Source organism: Pistacia vera, unplaced genomic scaffold (genome assembly GCF_008641045.1).
Source record: "Pistacia vera cultivar Batoury unplaced genomic scaffold, PisVer_v2 Contig517, whole genome shotgun sequence".
In the NCBI taxonomy this organism is placed as follows: domain Eukaryota; kingdom Viridiplantae; phylum Streptophyta; class Magnoliopsida; order Sapindales; family Anacardiaceae; genus Pistacia; species Pistacia vera.
The window spans coordinates 611,996-635,394 of record NW_022196354.1 but is presented as its reverse complement, the minus strand read 5'-3'; the positions used below and the strand labels follow the sequence as shown (position 1 = coordinate 635,394).

Here is a 23,399-nt window from a genome sequence, read left to right as displayed (position 1 = left end):
TAGTCACCATCTCTTTTTGTTTCTGTTGTCTTCACTCATTCAACTTGTCTTCAATTTAATTTTCTTCACAGTTTCTTGTAATTTTCTTCCTACAACATTGTCTTCCCTCGATTATTTTTTATTTTCCTTAATAAATTTCTTGTCTTCCTCAATTGTTTCCAAGATTTTGTAGGGTTCCTGTCTTTCTTTATATCATTAATTTCCCAGATCTAAAAATCATGAAAAGGTCCATGTCTTCTTCCCCATTGAATGACATCTCTGACAGAGAAGATGATGGTTGGCTGAATCTCACCCTCTCTTTGCCGCCGCCGGATCCATCGGCCGCAGCACAAACAAATCCTCATTGTCAGAATTTGAATTTGCCTCCATTAGCAATTCCTCTTTCTCCACCCTCTTCGCACGAATCCCATCCATCACCAACGCTCAGCCAAGAGATTACTACTGGTGCAGGTCCGTCCCGTTCGTCGCGAACTCGAAGATCTCCAGCTCAAAAGCTCAAGCCAGGTAAAACCGAAGCCGTACCTGCACCCTACCCGTGGGCAACAACTCATCGCGCCACAGTTTACAGTCTCGAACATCTTTTGTCACATAATATTACCAAGATCAGAGGGGAGCTTCAATGCAAACGTTGCGAGATAAGTTTCGAGATTGAATATGATTTGCAAGAAAAGTTTATGGAGGTTGCATCTTTCATTTCAGAGAATAAGTTTACAATGCATGATCGAGCACCAGAGATTTGGATAAACCCTAATCTTCCTAGTTGTAAAGTTTGTGGTCAAAATAATAGTGTGAGGCCAGTTACTTCGAAGAAGAAATCAATAAATTGGCTGTTTTTGCTTCTGGGACAAATGCTTGGGTGCCTCAAACTTTCTCAGTTGAAGTATTTCTGCAAACATACGAAGAATCACAGGACGGGAGCCAAAGATAGAGTTCTTTATCTTACTTATTTAGGGTTATGTAAACAATTGGATCCCAATGGACCCTTTGATATTTAGGAGATCATATTTCTTTCATTCATTTTTTTTTTCATTCTGTCTAGTTTTAGTTTCTCTATTGATAGATTTGGTGTTACTCAATATATAGAGTAATTTCTACCTTGAATTTATTAGCCTCATTCTCTTCATACTAGTAAGAGTGATCGTACTCTATTCAGTAGATGATATCAATTTAATGAATATTCAAATATATATATATATATATATATATATATTTCTGTATGATGCATAGCAAATATGATCTTTAAAACTATATGATTTTGAATATGAAATCCAAGAAAAGTTCTAGAGATATTCTGTCCTTGTATATCCAAAAATTCAAGGGATTTCATTCCTTTTATGATGAGATATCATTCTTGTTTTATAACAAATGAGATCCATTATACCACATCAATAGTAAGTATAACTTTTAAATGATTCGTACATAGATATCACTTAGATTTACACTAAATATGGACATTAGTTTATGGGTAAGAGATTTAAAAAACAATCAATATGAAATATACAAACATAAAAACGAGGCATATTTCAAGGAAGGCAATATTCTTTCTGTCGACTCTTGGAGCCATGCCCTGTGGATGCCTAGACTATATTTAATAGCGATATTGAGGTAAAATCCACAAAAACCAAAGAAAATTAGCATTATAGAAAATGGGAAAAGCTTTTCAAAAACTGCTGTTAGTTGTCTTTGTGATTGCAATGGCTTCAGGTTTTGCATTCGGGCCATCTAGTGCCAGGAAGCTTGAGATGAAACCAATTACAGGTGGTCATTTTCCAATTCAGAACAACGTTGTGAGCCCAAAAGATTTGTCCTTTTCCAGAAATTGGAATTTTGGAAAGCTGCCTAAGGGTGCGCCTATTCCTCCATCTGGGCCTAGTTCCAGGACATCCGATTATCCTCCGCCGCCACCGCCACCACTAACAGAAGATTTGCTTGTGTAAAATGGTTTAAATTTGGTATCTATATGGATGTATATCTCTAATAAAGTTTAGACTGATTTTACCTTCTTCTTTTTTCACTTATGATCCAAGGCAGCCCCATAAGGTTTGATTATTTCACATATTAATTAGTGGAAATATATTTTCTTTTATAAATTAATTTCGGATATGAAATCTCCCTTTATTTTCTCCATGAGATTGATAATTATTTCTAGATCATGCTTCTATACAACCTTATAATTGATGATTTTTATAGATTTTCTATAACCATAACCATGGTTATTAGTATCCTACAATACAATTCGATACGAGTCGTCAATAATACGTATCTGACAGTGTATCTTAAACCTTTCGATATGTTGATATGTATCTTACGATACGATACGTATCCGTTCATATCCTTAAAAATATTGATACAAATCGATACGATTTTATTAAATTGGGCCTGAGGACCAAATTTTTTTTGGGTCGAATCCAGGTCACCGAACTCGGTTCATTAAAACCTGTCCAAATTTACTCATTTTGCATGGAGAAAGTGAAGAGAAACATGTTTTACCCATTTTGCATGATGATAATAATACAAGTGGAGATATAGATATTGACATTGATCTTAGAAATGATGTGAATGGTTGAGAGAAAATGATATAGATTCTTAATTTTGTGATTAATTTTGATTATGTAATGCTATAATTTAAAGCCAATAATATCATAAAATTCTTTAATTAATCTTGAGAATAATATTAATTTTTAGAAAAGTTTGAACAAAACCATGACCATAACTATAAGAGGAAGTGCAAAAGTTTGAACAAAACAAAACGTTGGATAGAAAAAGCCCCTGAAAAATGTTGAATAGAATATTTTTTTTGGCTTATAAGCTCAACTTATAAGCTTAAAAAAGTTATAAACAAACAGGTCAGCTTAATTTTAGAACTTATAAGCTTAGACAAACACCCTCTAAGAAAAGTTGGACAGCTTAATAAGGGAATGAGAAAAAAAATACATAATTATATGATACATTATATGCAATCTAAATCATGATCACATCATAAGTTTATTTCACATGTTTTATTTTCAATTTAAAAAGGACTTCATCATATACTAGACTGCAAATCTTTAATGAATATTAACCCAAAAAAAAAAAAAAAAAAAAATTCTAATGAGTGCCAATGCCATCTAAAAATAGTGAAAGGGACTATTTGGAAAAAAAAAAAAAAAAAATCTTCTTTAATATATAGAAGACGTGGATGGAAAAGGATTTTCTTATGAGAATATGTAAATATGATTTTTATAATTTAATAATGTCGACTGACAAAAGCTTAATCCGACCGCATTCATACATATCTACTAAGAAAGGATTTCAATGGCTGACCTTGCCTAGTGCCTTCCTCTTAAGATTCCATCTTTTTCACTCTCCTCCTTTATCCATTGTTTATATAATTAAGGATCTTGTTCTTTGGGCAAAAGCCCTCTTAGCTCTTGTTTTGTGTTGTTTCTGTTGGCTTATCTCCTTGTTTTATTAAAAAAAAAAAAAAAAAAAAAAAAAAAAAAAAAAAGGTTGACCTGGGATGTCACATATAATATAATACTTTTAGAAATTTTTAATGAAAAACTACTTATAATATTACTTTTAATTTCATAAAACTAGAATAAGATAACTATCATCAATTGAAGTAAACAAAGTTTGAATCTGATTATGCAATCTCAATATGTTATCACGAACAAAAGCAATAACGTACAGGACTTGAATAGGTCACTTGTGTGATATAATCCTTAATTTAGATAAAAATCTTGATTCACTACATATGGTATTACTTTTAATTAAACACAAAGTTTTAGTTTAAAAAATAGAAAAAATATCAAGGGCATTTAAGTCTTTTTGACAACGACAATGACCCTTAATTGAAGGATTTGTAACTTGTACCCTCTTATTACTAAATTTTGAAAAGTTTGTAATCTAATTGATAACATTGCTATTATTTTTAATTTTCTTAAACCTTAATTTAGATAACATCATCAATTGAGGCAAGTGAGATCGGATTACGTAATGACAAATATGTTATCACGAACAAAAAAGCAATAATATAAAGGACTTGTCACAGATTATATAATCCTTCCACTAAGATAAAACTCTTGAAATATGATTATGCAATACCAAATATAGAAGAATTAATTTGTATACAGCTAAGATATTGGTACAAATCTCTAATTAAGTTAAGGTAAACCCTTTTCTATACTAATTATGGTTAGATAACTGAATTCTGATTATGCAATGACATTGTGATATCACAATTATAGAAGCATTAATGTCTACAAAATCTAAGTTATTGATAAAAATCATGGCATGGGAAAATTAATTAAAATATCATTTCAAGTTTGAATTAATTAAATAGCCATCAATTTAGGGCTTAAGTGAGTTATCTATGAGCTTATATCTTAAGTAATATGTGTTAAATCGTTTAAACGATAAAGTTCGTGGCTATTTAATTTATTCCAAACTTGTGATTGTGTTTTAATAGTCAGTCTCAATCATCATTAAGTAAAATGATAGTATAGTAAAATAAGTGTATTACTTTGTTATAGTTATATAATCCTATGTATATATATCAAAGGATATTATCAAGAATAAAAATTAATAAAAAAATGAAAATTTGTACAAAAATTGATAAATCCAAAAGAAAAAAAAAAATATAACTACATTGGAATAGAAAATGATCTTTAAATATAATATCTTATCTTAGCACCAAGGTAAACTTTTAAATTTTGAAATTTGACCGTAAGAGTATGTTTGGATATTGATGAGTGAACATATATATAATGGTATATTGTTTATGAAAATGGAAAATCCCCGACTCTGGCCTAAAATAAATGCGGGGATGAAAAATCATTGAGTAAGGTTATTTAAACCCCATTGAATCTCTTTTTAAGCCTCATTTATCATGTTTTTTTTTTTTTTTTTTAATTATAAATTGAAACTACAGAAAAACCAGACCATTAAATTTGATTACTAATAACATTACTTATTTTAACGAGTGAAATTTTAGTTCTTAGACCACAAACTAGAGCAAAAAATATAATTAAATTCCTAAAACTTTCACTAGGATTTTCTGTATCTTATAATCAAAGTTTTATTTTATTGTTATTTTTTCATTGCGTTTCAAATGCCATCTGATTATAGATTCATTCAACTAACTAAATAAAATGTCTTCCTATTCCTTTATATGATTTTGCTAGTAAGTTACGTTGAATTGACTTTGAGAACTGTTATGCTTAAAAAATCAAGGCTGACTCAAGCTTACGTTAGCTAGCGCCCATCAGAGTTAAGGAAAGTTTTGTGTCATCCAAGAGCTGTCACGTCGTCAAAAGACAAAAAGAGTATAGTTGTCATCAACTTGGCAGACTCACGCTTTATCTATGAGTGGATGGGAGTCGCCCACCTGTCCGAGCCCTACGCAATTTGAGGATATCTCCTATGTAATAAGCCAATGGGAAGTGTGGTAGGAATTGTACTGCACCTGCCTACTTGCAGACTTGTAATCATTACCCTGAAACCTTCTACTATAAATAGAGGGTTCTCCCTCTCATTTTCGAGATTCTGAAAAAAAAACCTGCATTCTGATTGTAACCTTTTATTCTCAGAGCACAGATAACCTGTGAGAAATAGACTGACGTGATATTCTCTTTGAATAATCAGTCATTTGTATCTCTGCTCACTGTTCGCTATACGCGACCTCCTATAACCTCATATATATAAAAGAACAGTGGACGTAGGATTCGCTTTAAGCATCCGAACCACTTTAAAAATCATCTTCCATTTTCTTCATTGCATCTTTCATTTACGTGTAATTTCTAAGTTAGCTTAGCACTTTACACGTGTGAATTGTTGGTGTCAAAATCAAGCATCAACAGTTTGATGCTACAAGGAGGGCAGTGATTTAGTATTCGCTCTTCATCAAGAATCTCCGATCAATCAGCTCTGTTTGCTGACAAATGGCTCGTGGTTTCAAAACCGAGCGAACTAGCCCCAACCCCAAGGAGATCCCCCAAGTACAAGATGATACTTCTTCTGAAGTACCTCCCATTCTGTGGAATACCGTGGTGGATTTTCCCTGGAGCTCACAGCTCGATCTAGCCGTGAAGAGTTACTTGGAGAGGTTCAACAATACTCTCGAAACGGTTAGCTGAAGGCTAGACCGTTTGGATCAGGCCGTACCGCTTGATTCTGATAAGGCGGTGTCATTGCCAAAGATGCTTGTAGGTCGCGCTAAAGCATGAAAATGGGCGAAAGCCCATGTCGTGCGCACTATAGTGCGTAAAGACAAGGGAAAACATGTGGCAGATAATGAGCCACAGGGCTCTAAGGGACCAACGAATGTCGGTCGTGAAGCAGGTAGAATACCTATGGCTTTACGACTTGGCGATATGTCGCATCATGAGCTGTCCCATGCCACATCGTATGGGCACCCCCGAAAGAGTGCAAGGTAGAGAGATTCCCTTCATCGTCGGCGTGATGGTCTTGACCATCATCGTGAGGGAAATGCCCACCATAAACGGGTCAGTTCTAACCACCATGAAGGTTTGGATAGCTCCCTTGGCCATTCAATGCCTACACATGGCTCCAGCTAGCGTGTGTTGAGGCATGCCAAAGACTTTGGCCGAGGTGGCAAGGAAGAATCCGACCTGTGGTCTTTCCTCAATCGCAATCATGAGGGTCAAACCCACGTTACAGAAAGCGATCCCCAGATATCTCCGCTTCCTTAGATTGAGAAGTAATAGCAAGCTTTAGATCAGCTTAGAGCTTAGTAGAATGAGCATGGGTGAGCCGCTGAAACGTCCCCTTTTTCTCTAGCAGTGTTAGTTACTTCTCTCTCGTCAAGGTTTAGAATGTCTGATATGTGAGCATTCAATAGGAATTCTGATCCGTAGGATCACCTCTATGAGTTTAATGACCTCATGAAGCTTTACCAAGTTTCCAGCTTGGCCAAATGTCATTGTTTGATAGTGACTCTAATTGCCCATGCCAAGCGCTGGTTTAGAACGCTCCTGCCAGGATCTATATATTCGTCAAAGCAGATGAGTTCGTTATTCTTGAGACACTTCCAGGCTAATAGGAAGTTCTCAATGTTGTTGAGCTATCTGAGCAACATACGGCAGGAGAGAAATGACTATCTCTAGTCCTATATTAACAGGTTCCACAGGGAGTTGCACAAGATGGCTAATACACCCAAAGAGTCAGTTCAGATTCTCATTATTGCAGGGGTTCACTCGCAAACCAACCTGTGAAAAAAGCTACAATCTGAAGATGACATTTCCTCACCCGCTTCTACAATCTTACTGAGAAGTACCTCCGAATTGAGAATTCTGTGGCTGCTCTAAATCGCCACGACCCTGGTCCTTCGACCAATACCTATAGCTAAGGAGAAGAAGGTGAAGAAGAGAATAGTAGGAGAGTTGATTGCAGATGGGCCAATGACGATCATTAAAAAGGAAAGAAGCAGCAGTTTGAGCCCAATAAATCTTATGCCTAGGTTCCTCATCGCAATCGCAACAAAAATCAGTATACTTTATTGAATGCATCGGTATCAGCTATTCTGGAAAAATTAGAAGAAATTAGTCTGCTCGGAGAGCCAGAGCCCATGAATAATCCCCATGCGGCAAGAAATAATAAGAAATATTGTTGTTATCATTGGGATAATAGGCACCATACTGATGAGTGTTAGGCTCTCAAGCAGACAATTAAAGACCTCATTAAAAATGGGCACTTCAAGGAGTATGTTGATGGTCCAACTCCTGTTCGGGAAAAGGATCAACAGGACGAGGGAAATAAACATCGTGGTTACAAAGGTCTCCACCTTATTAAGATCATATTTGGAGGACCACATCTCGCAGGGAATTCTCGAGGTGTCTAGGAAAGGTATGCTCAGGAAGCTCGCCATGACCCCATGAGTGTGATAAGCACGGCACCGCAACCTGGTAAGGTACGCAGAGAAGAAAAGATTACATTCTCAGAGAAAGACGTAGTGCGATTGCATCACCCCCATGTGGATACACTTGTTATCGTGCCTGAAATAAGTTGGTGCGAAGTCTACAGGATGTTGGTGGACAATGGTAGCGTTGTGAATATCCTATTTTAGCAAGCTTTTGAGGAAATGCAACCAGACGAGACAGGTCTGAAGCCTGCATCTATCCTTCTTTATGGTTTTACTGGGTACCATCTGATTCCCAAGGGAATGATTGCACTTCCTTTCACTCTGGGTGATACCCACAGGGTGACCAAAATGACAGAGTTTTTGGTAGTAGACTGTCTATTTACTTTCAACAGCATTTTGGGACAACCTTTACTATGGAACTTCAAAGCCGTCACCTCTATCCATCATCTAAAGATGAAGTTTTCCACTCTGACGGGGTGTAGAGAAGTCAAAAGATCCCAGAGTGAATCCTATGACTGCTATGTAAGGGCAATACTTATGGCATGCAAAGGGAAAGAGATGCCAATGGGCATTCCCGAGTAGGCTATGACGATCAGCATGATCGAACCACAGTTGGGCCTAGTGGAAGACAACATGGATCCTCTTGTTCAGAAGGAGTGTTCCCATAGTGACTTTATCTGAGGTATCGGTTGACCAGAATGAACCGACTTGGTTGTTGAGGATTAGAAGCAATCTCAGCCCCTAGCTCGCTGTCAACCTTACGAGCTTCCTCAGACTTAATATTGATGTTTTTTTCATAGACTCATGCTGACATGGTCAGGATCAGCCTGAATGTAATGTGTCATGCACTCAACATCGGCAACGCGATCAAGCCAATTCACCAGAAGAGAAGAGCCAAGGACCCAAAGTGTTATGCTGCTCTAAAAGTTGAGGTGGATAAACTTCTCTAAACGGGTTCATTCGGGAACTCATTACCCAAGTTGGGTGGCCAATCCTGTTTTGATGAAGAAACCCAATGGCAAGTGGTGGACTTGCATTGATTTCTCTGATTTCAACAAAGCCTGTTTGAAGGACAGTTTCCCTTTGCCCAGAATTGATCAGCTCGTTGACGCCACCTCTAGGCACGAGCTGTTAAGCTTCATGGATGCCTATTTGGGATATAATCAAATCCCGATGTACACGTCCGACTAAGAGCATACCTCGTTCATTACAGATCAAGGATTGTACTGTTATAAGGTCATGCTGTTCGGTTTGAAAAATGTTGGGGCAACCTACCAGCGTCTGGTTAATCGTATGTTTTTTGAGCAGATCGAGAAAATAATAGAACTATATGTTGATGACATACTTGTCAAGTTGCGTGTCGCTTCAGATCACATAGCCAATCTTGCAGAGATGTTTGACGTACTTCGAAGATATAAAATGAAGGTAATCCTCTTAAGTGTTCGTTTGGAATATCCTCAGGGAAATTCTTGGGGTATATGGTTAACCACTAGGGAATTGAAATCAACCCTGAAAAGATCCAAGCTCTCTTAGATATGAAAAGTCCTGCCAATCGAAAGCAACAGAGCTTGAATGAAAGAATAGCAGCTCTCAGTCGCTTCATATCAAGAGCAACAGATCGTTGCTTGTCATTCTTTGATATACTTAGAGCCAACAAGAAGTTTGAATGGACTTCGGAATGCGAGCAAGCCTTCTAGAGTATAAAAGAGCATCTCTGAAAGCCACCTCTTCTATCCAAGCCTCTTTCCAAGGAAATCTTATTTCTCTACCTATCCGTCTCTCAGTATGTGGTCAACACAACTCTCATTTGAGAAGAGAGTAGAATTCAATGGCCAGTATACTATACGAGCAAGCAACTACTAGACGCCGAGACTTGGAATCCAAAGATGGAACGATTGGTTTATGCCCTACTAATTGCTTCCAGAAATCTGCGACCTTATTCTCGTGCTCACACCATCTATGTTGTGACCAACTATCCACTCAAACAAGTTCTTCAGAAGCCGAAGGCTTCGGGTAAGTTGCTCAAGTGGGCTATGGAATTGAGTCAGATAGATCTGCATTACAGACCGAAGACAGCAATCAAAGTTGTTCAGTTCCAGGAATCTGCGACCTTATTTTCGTGCTCACACCATCCATGTTGTGACCAACTATCCACTCAAACAAGTTCTTCAAAAGCCAGAGGCTTCAGATAAGTTGCTCAAGTGGACTATGGAACTGAGTCGATTTGATCTGCATTACAGACTGAAGACAACAATCACAGGGCAGGTTATGGCTGATTTTATTTCGGAGTTCTCTTACCAGCTAGATTAGAAACCCAAACAGTCAGCCAGTGGGGTTGTCCAAGAAACTATTCGAAACTTATCAACCTGAAGCCTCTATGTTGATGGGTCTTCGAACAGAAGAAAAGTTGGAGCTGGTCTTCTGCTCCTCAGTCCTGAAGGGACCCGCATTCATGGAATCCTTAGGATTGGGTTCAAGGCTATGAATAATGAGGCTAAATATGAAGCACTGCTTGCTGGTCTGCGATTAGCAAGAGAAATAGGGTCGGATGCAATCGACATCAATAGCGACTCCCAACTGGTTGTCAATTAGATTTTGGGAGAATATCAAGCCAAAGAAGAAAACATGCATAGCTATTTGAAGAAAGCCAAGGTCGCACTCGAGCCTTTCAAGCATTATACGATCAAGCAAATCCTGAGAGACAGTAACTCTATTGTGGATGCTTTGGCAAAAATAGTCTCATCGCTGGATTCTAATGCTTCCGATAGTATTCCAATTCAGTACATCAAGGTTCCCAGCATCAGCCCACCTGAGTAGACCGTAGTTATAACCGAATCTACTTCTTGGATAACTTCGATTATTCAATATCTCCGAGATGGGACTCTACTCAGCCGTAAAATCGAGGCGAAACTCTTGCGAACTAGAGCTGCTCATTACACACTTATAGAGGATCAGATGTATAAGCAAAGGTTTTGCACTCCCCTCTGATGTGTAATCGATGATGAAGCAGACTACATCATGAGAGAGGTACATGAAGGGATCTGTGATAATCACACTACTACACGATCTCTTGCCAATAAGATTATCCGTCAAAGATATTGTTCGGCCCTACTTCATGAGGATACCTTCAACTTTGTGAAAAAGTGTAATAAGTGTCAGAGGTTCGCGAACATCTCGCGAGCTCCTTCCTACTAGCTACTGTAATACCCAAGATGTCAAAGGTATGTTCCTAACTCAAAATAGTCCTTTAAATGTTTATTTTATGTTAAAAAGCATAAAATCTAATAAGGGCAAAATAGTCACTTCATTTGGAACGGTATGAATCAATTATTCATAAAGAGGCTTAGGGGCAAAATGGTTATTTTGCCTATGGATAAGCATTGAAAAAGTCAAGGATGAGTAGGCTTCATTGCATTTAATGGCATTAATTAAGTAATAATTATGTCTAGTGTGAAATGACCAAAATGCCCTTATATGAAGAATTAAGGACTTATGAGTTATACAATTAAAATAATTGGGCCAATTGCATAATTTTGGAAAATAAATGAAATATTTTCCTATAAATGAGATGAAATTCGTTCAAGCCAAAGGAGAGAGCCTTTCTTCAACATTTCTTCCATTTTCTCTCAAATCTTCCATGAAACAAGCTTTCTTTCTCTAGGTTTTCAAGGAGTTTTGCATAATTTTTCAAGGAGAACAAGATAGGAGCCTTGGATCTTCAATTTGAAGGGTTTAAGGTAAGGATTAAAAACTTTAGTTTTGATGTAATTTGAAGATTTGAGGTAGATGTTGAGGTATAATGTTATATATGTAGGATTAAGGTGTAAAAGAAGTCAAAGGCAAAGGATTTGTTGGAGGAAGTCTTTAAAAAGGTAAGGAAGAACCTCCCATGACTTTAGGGTTTATGCTAGGGTTTGTAGATTTTTATGAAACCTTAAATTAAGGCTTTAAGGCATAGAATTAGTTGATGGCAAGTGTAGTTGAACTCATTTATTCTACTTATTGCCTTGAATTCATTATACATGAAGTTATGGCTCTTTATGTTTTATGAGTTGTTATGTTTGATTGAAGAAAATGAAGTGTAGATACTGATTGTGGCAAAAATTGTAGTATTGGAGGCCACATGGTGTTGAATGGTTGCTATTAGAAGTGTTGATGTGTTGTTTGCATTAGCTTACAATGTTATAGCAATAATGGATGATTATGGGAATGAGATTTTACACTTCCTTTAAGATGTTAAAGACTATTAAGGGGAGGTTTATTTGATCCACAAGTTAACCTATTGGTTAATGTCAATAGGAATTGATGTGGCATAGTTAATATGAAAATTCGGATTTAATGGGCTTAGGGGTTTTGGTAACCCTGCTTCTGTATTTCGACCATAACTTGAGTTATAAAAATCGAAATGAGATGATTCTTGAAGCATTAGAAAGCTAAGACACAGACCTATAACTTTTATGTTTATGCCAAGAGCCAATTCGTTTGAGAAAAGGATGGAAAATGGCCTGAAGCATAAACTGGTTATTAAAGTTTAAGATTTAACATAATCAATTCTTATGATTATGAATTGATTATTAATGTATTATTGTAAGTATGCCATGTACTAATGTTTACCCATTAGTTAGATGATATTTGAAAGATATACATGGTCATGATGTTAATACATGATTAATGTTATGAAATGGCATGAAGATGCAATATAATACATGTTTTAAGATGATGTATGTGAGCAAGAGGTAATGTAAGTGGATTGATAATCCATAGATGAATTAAAAGTATTAAGCTCACCAAAATATGTATTTACATGCCATAAGATGTTAGAGATGCAAATAAACATGATAGAGATGCATATAGACACGATGGAAAACGCGTAAGCATATCCTCGTATACCGGTTGAGGAAAGATGAATATATGCTTTAGATGCTAAATAACGCGTAAGCACGCCTCCCGATGATATGAGCTCTAGATGAAATTTGAGGCTAGATGATATGAAGTGCTTAAGATGCTAAGAAAGGTCCGATCGGCTAGATGTTAAATGTTTCATATGCATTTAGTTGCATTACATGAGTTATGATGTTATTTACATCATGAGATGATTTATACTCATGTTAGATGATTTTAGATGTTATGTCATGATATGTGATGTGTGTGTACACATTGATGTTTATATAGCCATGGGATAAAATGATGAAAAGCATATGAATTAGTAATAAAAGGGGAAGTATCCCTAGATGTAAAAGATAAGTGATGTGTTAACAGATAAACGGATCATTCCTTACTGAGCGATTAGCGCTCACCCTTTCATTGTTGATTGCTTTGCAGGTAGACTAAAAGCGAGGGATGCTAGAGACAGTGGGACTATACGTGAGGGGAGATGATTTATTATCATCTCGATGTTTTTATCTTGATGTAAATATGTAAATGATAAATATTTGTGAAATACATTCGGAAGCTTCCACCCTATAAATATGTTTTGATTGTGTAATTTCTTAAAGTTGTAAATTATAAGTTTAGATCCTGCGTGATATTTTATATGCATGTTTTGGATATTATTATTATTATCCTTATACAGATTTTTTTCTAAATACAACTCGTTCTCCAGACATGTATCCTCGGGATTCTCATTGAGGGATATTCAGGGGATACCTGACTGGAGGGGGGTTTTACAGCTACTGTCGATGACCAGTCCTTGGCCATTCTTTATGTAGGGAACTGATTTTATCGGGCCTATGCCAATCGGTAAAAGGGGCATCAAGTATACAGTGGTCGCAGTGGATTATTTTATTAAGTGGGTTGAATCAGAGCTTTTGGCCATGATCACTACAAAAAAACTCAAAGACTTCGTCTTCAAGAATATAGTGTGTCGCTATGAGATTCCTCATACACTCATCTCTGATAATGGGGAGCAGTTTGACAATGAGGAATTCAAGCAGTTTTGCGACGAGCTGAGGATTCATAAGAATTTCGCTTCAGCAGCAAGACTGCAAGCCAATGGTCAGGTTGAAGTTGTCAACAAGACTATTAAGCACACATTGAAGGCCAAGCTTGACGCAACCAAGGGAAATTGAGCCGAATATCTCCCAGAAGTTCTATGGGTATATAGAATAACTCCGAGAACCTCTACTTCAGAAACACCCTTCTCGCTGGCAAATGACTGCGAGGCGATGATTCCAATGAAAGTAGGAACTGGTTCACTTTGGAGGGAATTTTTCAATAAACTAGACAATGAGGCACTCTTACTTGCAATTCTTGACTCAGTTGAAAAACATCGTGATAAGACTCGGTTAAGGATAACTTCCTACCAATAGTGATGGCAATGGGCCGGGCCGGGCCCTTGGCCCAGGCCCAAGCCCAAGCCCGACCTCATGACACAGGCCCAAGCCCGGCCCGAGCCCGCTACGGGTATGATAGGCAAAGCCCAAGCCCGGCCCGACGGGTTTTTTATAACCATAGGCCCAGCCAAGCCTGCCTTTTTTAATAATGTTTATTTTTAAATATTAATAAATTTCAATTTTTTTTATTTTTAATTTTAGAAATAGTTTTTAAATATTAATTGAAGCTATTTCCGCAAATAATTTAAGCAATAATTGAGCAATTAAAACTCCATAATATTTGATTATACTAACTTTTCAGCTGTGCATAATATGTTATGGTGAAATCCACTTTTATAAGTTGAACCAAACCCATCTAACTCATTTAAAGGCAATTTTAACATGTTAAACCTTCAATATGGGATAAAAATTGAGGTTAGGGTTTGGGAAAAATAGATATATGTATAGGATAATATTGTAATTAAATATATAGTATAAGGGTAAATTAGTAAAATTAATACTAAAATTTTCGAGACGGGCCGGGCCGGGCCGGGCCTAAAGATATACCCATGCCAGGCCCGTACCCGAGGTCGGGCCTTAAAATCAAGCCCAGGCCCAAGCCCAAGCCCGCCAACCTCGGGTAAAGCCCGCCCCTTTCGGGCCGGGCCGGGTACCCGAAAATGTCGGGCCCATTGCCATCTCTACCTACCAACAGCGGGCAAAAATATTCTTCGACTATAAAGTCAGGAGAACAGATTTTCGGGTTGATGACCTTGTTTTGAAAGAAGTCATTCTCGACACAAGGGAACCAATTACGGGGGCATTAGGACCTAATTAGGAAGGTCTATATCGCATCGCTAAGGTAATACGACCTGGAGCATATCACCTTAAAAGGCTTCATGGTTCCAAAGTGCTGCAAGCTTGGAATACTAAACATCTTTGCCCTTATTATCAATAATTCCAAACTTGTTATAGTTTTGATCATTTTTGCTTGTAAAGTTTTTGCCGATGTAAATTTCATGAATAAGATTGTTCAAGTTCTTTTCGAAGAAACACTTGTGTCGTAATCTCAAGTCTTTAATAATCTTATTATTTGTAATTTTATGGGAGTTTGATGATCAGATATGTTATATTTGTTTTGTGAGGTGCTTAAATATAAAAGTACTATCATAAGTAGTCAAAAGGTTCTTTTATATAGTTCGATGAATATGTACAGAAGAGCGACCAAGAATTACAAAAAAAAAGGGAGTAATCATTGGTCTTCGTTCCTGGGACCCCTCGTTGTGACCCCTTGATCCTCTGGCTGGTCGCCAACCTCCAGATCATCTGTTCGATCTACAGGAATGCCCGTGTCTAGCTGATCATCTTCTAGGGGAGGTTCTCGTTCCTCTTACTGTTCAGCCTCTTTGGTTTCAAGCATAGAAACAAGAGTGGCCTGGTAATCATCATGAAGGTCGGAGATGTCCATTTTCGGATTCCTTGCCCGCAAGCTATAAATAGCTTGGATTGTCCAATGGGTAGCCTTCCTCTCAAGCTCGAGATTTTGCTGTTTCATCTACTCAGTCAATGAAGTGACTCGCCCCTGAAGCAGCTGAGGTTCGTCTACAGTGCCCTCTTCTGCTTTTTTATGTTTTCCCACAGTCGAGCTCGCTTCTCTTCTACCACCTTTGCACAATCAGTGTTCGCCTGTAGCTTTTTTTCTCTCTTGCTCAACTCTTTGGTGAGCCTTTCCACAGTTCATTGGAGCCTTTTATTGTCATCATCTTTCTTCTCGAGCTCGCCCTTTTGAAAGTCTACTGCTCGAAGAGCCGAATCTCTTTCAGTCAGGTACTGATCCGCCTAGATGTGAGCTGATTTTGCCTCTACATCTACGACCACAAGATCTTGCTTCAGCTTGGCATTCTCCTCCTTCAGCTCGTGAAGTCTACCGGCAGAGTCCATGTCACTCTTCTGTTGGGCCACGGTCAGTACGAGGAAGGATTGCGCAGGAAAAGAGACAAAAGTTAGTTTTTTTTAAGATCTTAAAAAACTAAGGGATCGGTTGATATTGAAAAGTTCTAAAAGAGAACTGGCTGTTTTACTTGACTTTGTAATTGGAGCGTGGTGGCCACCATGTCAGAGGGTCGAGAAGCCACAAACCCATCAAAGGTCGTGGCGCGTTAGCATTCTAACAAGGTGTATACCACCGACTGCAAGTGTTCCGGCAGTTGCCCTAGTGAGTCCAACACAGATAGGTCTAGCCTTGACGAGGCATGCACCTCTTCGGCCCGTTGTTTGCCCGCTCTCCTCTAGGCAGCTATAGTTGTTCCCTCTCCCCTATGTGAACTCTCGGGGGTAGTCGGAGTGCCGAGGGCATCCCTTGAGGGCATCACCGAGCGAAAAATGTGGTAAGGCTGAGTTCTCTCTAGCAACACCCTAAGGCCCTCTAGTTCAGACTCTGACTCTTCTTTGGTAGGTAGTTGTTTTCTTTTCCTGGTTTTTTGGCCCACGATCTTCTTCTTCGAAGCGCGAGCGGCCGTAGGTTGGGGAACTTCTTTGTGTCGCTCCTTGGTTTGTTGCCTTTCGGCACCAGTTTGTATCTCTCCCATGGAGACATCGTTGAAGGTCACTTCAACCGGTTCAATCAAGTCTATTCTGGGGAATGTGAATCCCAGTTCTCCTCGATGCCTTCGAGACCCTTGGTGGCATGGTTGTTTTGCGACATGAAAGTGTGTTAGCAAAGAAAGTTTTTTAATAAAGACATAAAGTTCTCTTACATGGAAATGTACTTACGAATTGGAGCTTCCAAGGACGCCTCAAGGCTAAAGAAACCGTACTTTCATAAATTGGCAATGGTCACAAGCAGCTTCGTGTCGCGACCTTGGTCAGGCAATAGACCAAATGCCTCAATATGGCTAAAGTCTGCTAAAGTCGATAACCTGGTCGTCTTGTTTTCTACAAGAAAGCAAAGGGTGCGTTAACCTTACTTATTAAGGAAGGGATAAACAGTTTGGAAATCAAAGGGAAAACCTACTCGGCTTTTTAAATTTACAAACTCCATCATAGTCGAAGAAGAAATATTTGGTTTTGTAAGCCCCGACATTGTTGGGGTAACCAAATATCCCTCCCTTGATCATTGATCATTTTGAGAGGTAGTATGAATCCTTATCTTTACCCCTCTTCAAATAGTAGGCACAGCCGAGCTCCATAGCTATCAGCTCACCAAGTCTATGTTTACCACATGCGATATACATAGCGACCGCTATCATATACGCATTGGGTGTTAACCAGAATGGTGCAACCTCGAAGTGGTCGAGGATCGACCTGATGGAGGGGTAAAAGGGTATCGTCACCCTACATTTGAAAACTGCTTCTGAGATCGTGGCCATTCCTTCTGAAAGGTCCTAAGCAGTGTGCGACTTATGTTGGTAGACGTTTACGTTGATCGTAAACTGATCTACCACCTTTTGGATTTTGCCCGCGGTGGCTGCTGATAGTACCGCCTATTCGAGACCTGCCGAGGTACCCGGTGGCTACGAGCTTGTCCCTTCAACTGCTCTTATCTCAGAAACTTCTATTGCTCTTAAAATCTGAAAATGTGCGACATGCAAAGATGACTTAGTCTCCGTACGCATTGTCTCGTACAACGACTTAAAAGAACAAAAAGAAACCCTAGTTTATCTCCCATAATCCAAAAAACCCTAAAAATTCTTAAGGATGTTTCCCAAAGATCTGTGCCCTATTTTTTAGCTCCTAAAAGTGTTCCATTTTGAACACTGCCCGTGAATGTGCATTATGTAATCTTAGCAGATATCTACTCCCACCATTACTGTGAAAAATTGAGTTTTTTAACAGAAATGAAAAAAATAAAAGGAGAAGAAATTTTCTTTACCTTTGGATTACTAGGAATGGACGTTCTGTCGTAGCAACGAGTGCGCATCAACTGAGAAAAGTATGAACTAATTTCTTGAGTATGAAAACGTTGTTTTTCTCTCTGGAAACACAAGTTCTGTGAAAAATATGGAATGAGCTTAGGGTTTTATAGAGAAGAAGGTGACGCTTGGCTTCACTTGCAATCGACGTTTAGGCGGGATGTATTTTTAGCCGTTGGATGCGACCATGTGTTGTCAATCCTCGTGAAGATCAATTGATGTTTCCCTCCATTGGGGTCGCCAAACGTCCGCATGGTTATCTCTTTCACATTAAATGCGCCCTAATCCACATTTAATGCTTTAAAAGAGAATATCATTTCAGAATGGCTTGCATTTAATGCTCATGGTTGACACTTATTGCGCAAAGACACATCTGTCAAATAAAGCTTATTTTATTGATCATGACAATTGTCAAGCGCAACGGATAACATCTAAAGAGGTCATTCAAAAAAACACTCTTCCCCATATGTCAAATTCGGAGTGAAGTAATTTCCAGCTTTCGACAACAAAATACGCTAAGTACTTTCAGGTCGCGGATGACAAATAGAGTTCGAAACACATCGGTATAGCACTTGGTAGGATTTGACATAGGTCGCTAAACCTTTTGGGACAATCACCTCAAGTTGCTTGTGTAACTCTTGAAGATCCATGTCGCAACCTCTATTCAGTTCGTTGGTCAAGTGAAGCCATTAACCTTGTTTCGTTCAGGCTGTTCTCAACTAACAGTTCGAGTAGGTGCTCTTTGAAACAAGTCAAGTCGCGACATAATCATGAAGTTCTCAAGATTCAATTTTTGAACCTTAAGAACCGAAGAGCTTCTGTTATGCCTAAAAAATCAAGGCTGGCGCAAGCTTACATTAGTCAGCATTAATCAAAATTCAGGAAGGCTTTGTGTTGTCCAGGAGCTGCCACATCATCAAAAGACAGAAAGAGTATAGTTGTCATCAACTTGGCAGACTCATGCTTTATCTATGAGTGGATGGGAGTCGCCCACCTGTCCAAACCCTATGCGATTTGAGGATATCTCCTATGTAATCAGCCAATGGGAAACGCGGTAGGAATTGTACTACAGATGCCCACTTATAGATTTGTAATCATTACCCTAAAATCTTCTACTATAAATAAAAGGCTACCCCTCTCATTTTCAGGATTCTGAAAAAAAAAACCCCGTATTCTGATTGTAACATTTTATTCTCAAAGCACAGATAACCTGCGAGAAAGAGACTGGTGTGATATTCTCTCTGAATAATCAGTCATTTATACCTCTACTCGTTGTTCGCTATACGCGACCTCCTGTAACCTCATATATGTAAAAGAACAGTGAACATAGGATTCGCTTTAAGCATCCAAACCCACTTTAAAAATCATCTTCCATTTTCTTCACTGCATCTTTCATTCACGTGTAATTTCTAAGTCAACTTAGCACTTTACACTTGCGAATCGATGGTGTCAAAATCAAGCATCATCAAGAACAGATACATTGCCTCATGATTTAGGAACGTCGTCTTTTTTTTCTTTTTCTTTTTTATAATTATACAAGCTTTTATTTTACTCCATAAAACGTCGTCTTTTTTTTTTCTTTTTTTATAATTATACAAACTTTTACTTTACTCCATAATATCACTTGTTTGATTGGTTTCTTGAGAAATCAAAGCCCTGTTTGTTTAACTTTTTAAAACTCTATTCTATTATCCTATCTAAAGTAAACAGTAAAAAATGTGTTTATTTAACTATTGACAAAATTCAATTAAAAATCCAATCCTATTATATTCAACTCAAAACATTTAACAATTACCTTTTGTAATAGAAGTTTATAAATTAACAAAACCACCCCCACCCATCCAATCGACTGTCGGTAGCCAGCCACCACCGTCGGACGATGGCTGACAGTCGTCGGAATGACGCACGACAGACTGGACTTGGTCAGTCGTGCATTGATCTGGCATTTTTTTGCTAGAGACAACGTGTATCTAGTAAAAAACGGCTAGATCTATAGTAAAAAAGGGCCAGATCTATGGTTAGAATCTGGTTGTTTTAATGGTCAAAATCGGGTTGTCAATGACGGCCAAAATCCGATCATCAACAACAACCAAGATCAACATTTGGTGGCCGGTGGTGGTTGCTGGTAGTCGACAGTGGCTTAGGTGGATGAGGGTATTTTTGTTAATTTATAAACTTTTGTTGTGAAAGATAATTGTTAAATATTTTGAGTTGAATAGAACATGATTGGATTTTGAACTGAATTCCGTCAATATTAAAACAAATACATTTTTTACTATTTACTTTAAATAAGATAATAGAATAGGGTTTTAAAAAGTTCAACAAAGAAGGAAAAATTTATTAACAGGAAAAAGTCTGTGTACAACTGTATATACAATCAGTCAGCATCACTAAATAGTTATGCGTGCAAACCACACCAAATGTTTTCTAATTATTCAAGCAAATTGCGTGCCCTGTGGATGTCTGAACTATGTATAAAAAACAACACGGAGGCCGCAAAAACTACAGATACCGGGTGAAAAATGGGAGAAGCATGTCAGAAGTTGGTGATTGTCGCCTTCGTAATTGCAGTGGCTTCAAGTTTTGCCTTGGCTCCAAGCAATGCCAGAACACTTGAGATGAATTTTGAAGTTCTACACAAGGCTCCTGTGCCTCCATCTGCACCCAAACCAATTGGAGATTTTCTTGCTCCAGTTAGTGAAAACGGTGTAAGCTCAAAACGTTCTTCATTTTCCAGAAATTGGAATTTTGGACTACCACCAAACCGAGCGCGTGTTCCTCCGTCTGGACCTAGTTCCTGGACATCTGATCCACCACCACCGCCGCTGCTACCTGGAGAGCTTCTTGTTTAAAATGGTTTCTAGATTTGGTATGTAAATGGCCAGCACTTCTGGCCCTGCTCTTTTATGTGTTATGTACGCATTATAAATAAGAAGATATATTCGTTTCATGCCAAAAAAAAAAAAAAAGGAAAATGAATGATGCAATAATGAAGTTTCATGGGAAGCCAAAGGTTTATATTTTTTATTTCTTTATTGTTATCGACGGCAGTTTAAAACCCAGTCACCATGCCAAAAGGACTATTCCTACAAAGCCAAATTATATTATAAGATACTTGATTATATTCATTTAGAGCATCTTCGATGTTACTCTTTATTTTGAAGAGCATTTTTCGTATAAATAAAAAATATTTTCGTTAATTTTTAAATATAATTGACACAATTTTTATTCAAATCCAATAGACTCTTTAAATTTAATGAAGATACTCTTTATTTTTAAGAAAAAAACTTAATGGGAAAGAGAATTAATAAATAAAATATATAGGAACTTATAGTTTATTAATTAAAATTATGATAGAGAGTGAAATTTGACTCTTTAAATGTGGAAAGTCAAACTCACTCTCTTATTTATATTTTAAAGATAAAGAATTTGTTGGGCTCTTGTTTTTATGAATAGACTCTTAATAATAAAGAGTTTGGGTCATATAAAGAATCCTTTGGAGATGCTCTTAGGAGATCTTCGATAAATATATATAAAAAAATTTATTTAAAATTAAAAAAATTGAATTTTAAAATTGAAACGAATATATTATACTCGTTTCCCCAAGCAAATTCACTAAACTCCATTAAGGCTTCTTGTTGTCTATCTTCAGGTTATTTGGATTGTGTTTATATCACTTTATTAATAATTTTATTTAAGGATAATTTTTGTAATAAAATTAGTGGAATTTAAGGATGTACATTAATTTATGAGTTGTAAACTTGTAAAGTATTACTTTTTCATTTTTAGTAATATATGATAAACTTAACCATCCTTGAGTGATCGAATGGTTGGACAAAGACTCTTATATACTCAAGAGGTTTTAAGTTCGAGTCATCTCGGTCCCTAATAGAGATGACCACTGGAAGGTATACCAAATCGTTAACAGAGGATTAATCGAGGTATGTGCAAGCTGACCCAGACACCTCGATCACCAAAATATATACATTACTTAATATAAAAATTTGAAACACTACTTATAGTATTATTATTTTTTTAACATAAATTAAAATAACATAACCTAGTTATAGTATTGCTATTTTTTAACATAAATTAAACTAACATAACCAACTTAAAGATACAGAATTCTGACTGGGCAATCACAAATATGTTATCACAATGAAAGAAGCAATATCGTGTATAAAACTTAAATATTGATCCAAATTCACTAAAGCAAAATGATATTAAAGCCCATTAATTATTTGCCAACTAAATTTTGTAAGTTCCATTACAATTTCTAGTACTATTATTATTTGGTTTTGTTGTGTTGATGTAGAATTACATTCAGGGTGAAAATCTCTATTCTGCCCATCATTTGGTTCACAATGACTACATTTAGTTGGTCTTTGTTAAACCGAGACCTTACAAGCATAAAAAAATAGTCAAGGTCAAGGGTTAGGGGTGCGTCGATGTAGATACTTCAGTGCTCAAGTCTCTAATAACAACACTATATATACAAAGTTGGAATCCTAAATTTCTATCCTAGCCTACATGACAATCGAGTTACAACATTTGCTTAATTATAGGTTGATGGGCAAATGAATCTGCTCCTCAAATCAACTGCCATATTCAAGGGTTAGAGGTGTGCCGATGTAGATACTTTAGTGATCAAGTCTCCGATAATAATATTATATATATAAAGTTGGGATCTTAAATTTGTATTCTAACCTATGTGACAATTGAGTTAAAACATCTCCTTAATTATAGGTTGATAGGTAAATGAATCTACTCCTCAAATCAGTTGTAATATTAGTTGGGAGATCTTAACTTTGTATATATAATATTCATCTTAAACAATTATGAGATATTATTACCTCTCTCTTCTTATAATCAGATGATAAACCCTTTAATCATTAAGGTTAGCTATACCTAAGGGGTTTTATGTTTGAGTAGTAAGAGAGGTATACCTACTACATAATTTGTGCAATTACTAAGTCTATTGGATTATAAGGTGTTTCATGGCCTAAAAAAAAAAAAAAATTATGAGATATTATTGCTTATGTAATCTTAAGAATTATATTTTCCTTAATTCTTCTTAAGGTCCTGTTTCCTTAATCATGTCTCCTTATTAATATTGAAATCCCATTAAAATTTTTAAAAAGTATAATAAAAAACAATTTACCTCTAAATACATTCTCATCAATTTCGGATACAAATTATATCTTCCTTAATTATCTTAAATCCTCTTTTCTTAATCTTATCTCCTTATTAATATTAGAATCTCATTAACTATAAAACATATAATAAAAACTTATTTACCTTTAAAGAATAATTTCT

At 37.0% G+C, this 23,399-nt stretch overlaps 1 protein-coding gene across 1 annotated transcript; it reads left to right on the top strand.

Moving 5' to 3' along the window:
* Window positions 1-218: 218 nt before the first annotated feature.
* Window positions 219-995, top strand: LOC116106459. The gene has a single exon (XM_031392819.1). It carries the CDS (start codon window positions 219-221, stop codon window positions 993-995), a length of 777 nt encoding a protein of 258 aa, XP_031248679.1.
* Window positions 996-23,399: the final 22,404 nt, after the last annotated feature.

Bases quoted from the DNA above. Each gene is read 5' to 3' on its own strand.
- LOC116106459 (XM_031392819.1), top strand. From the start codon at position 219: ATGAAAAGGTCCATGTCTTCTTCCCCATTGAATGACATCTCTGACAGA.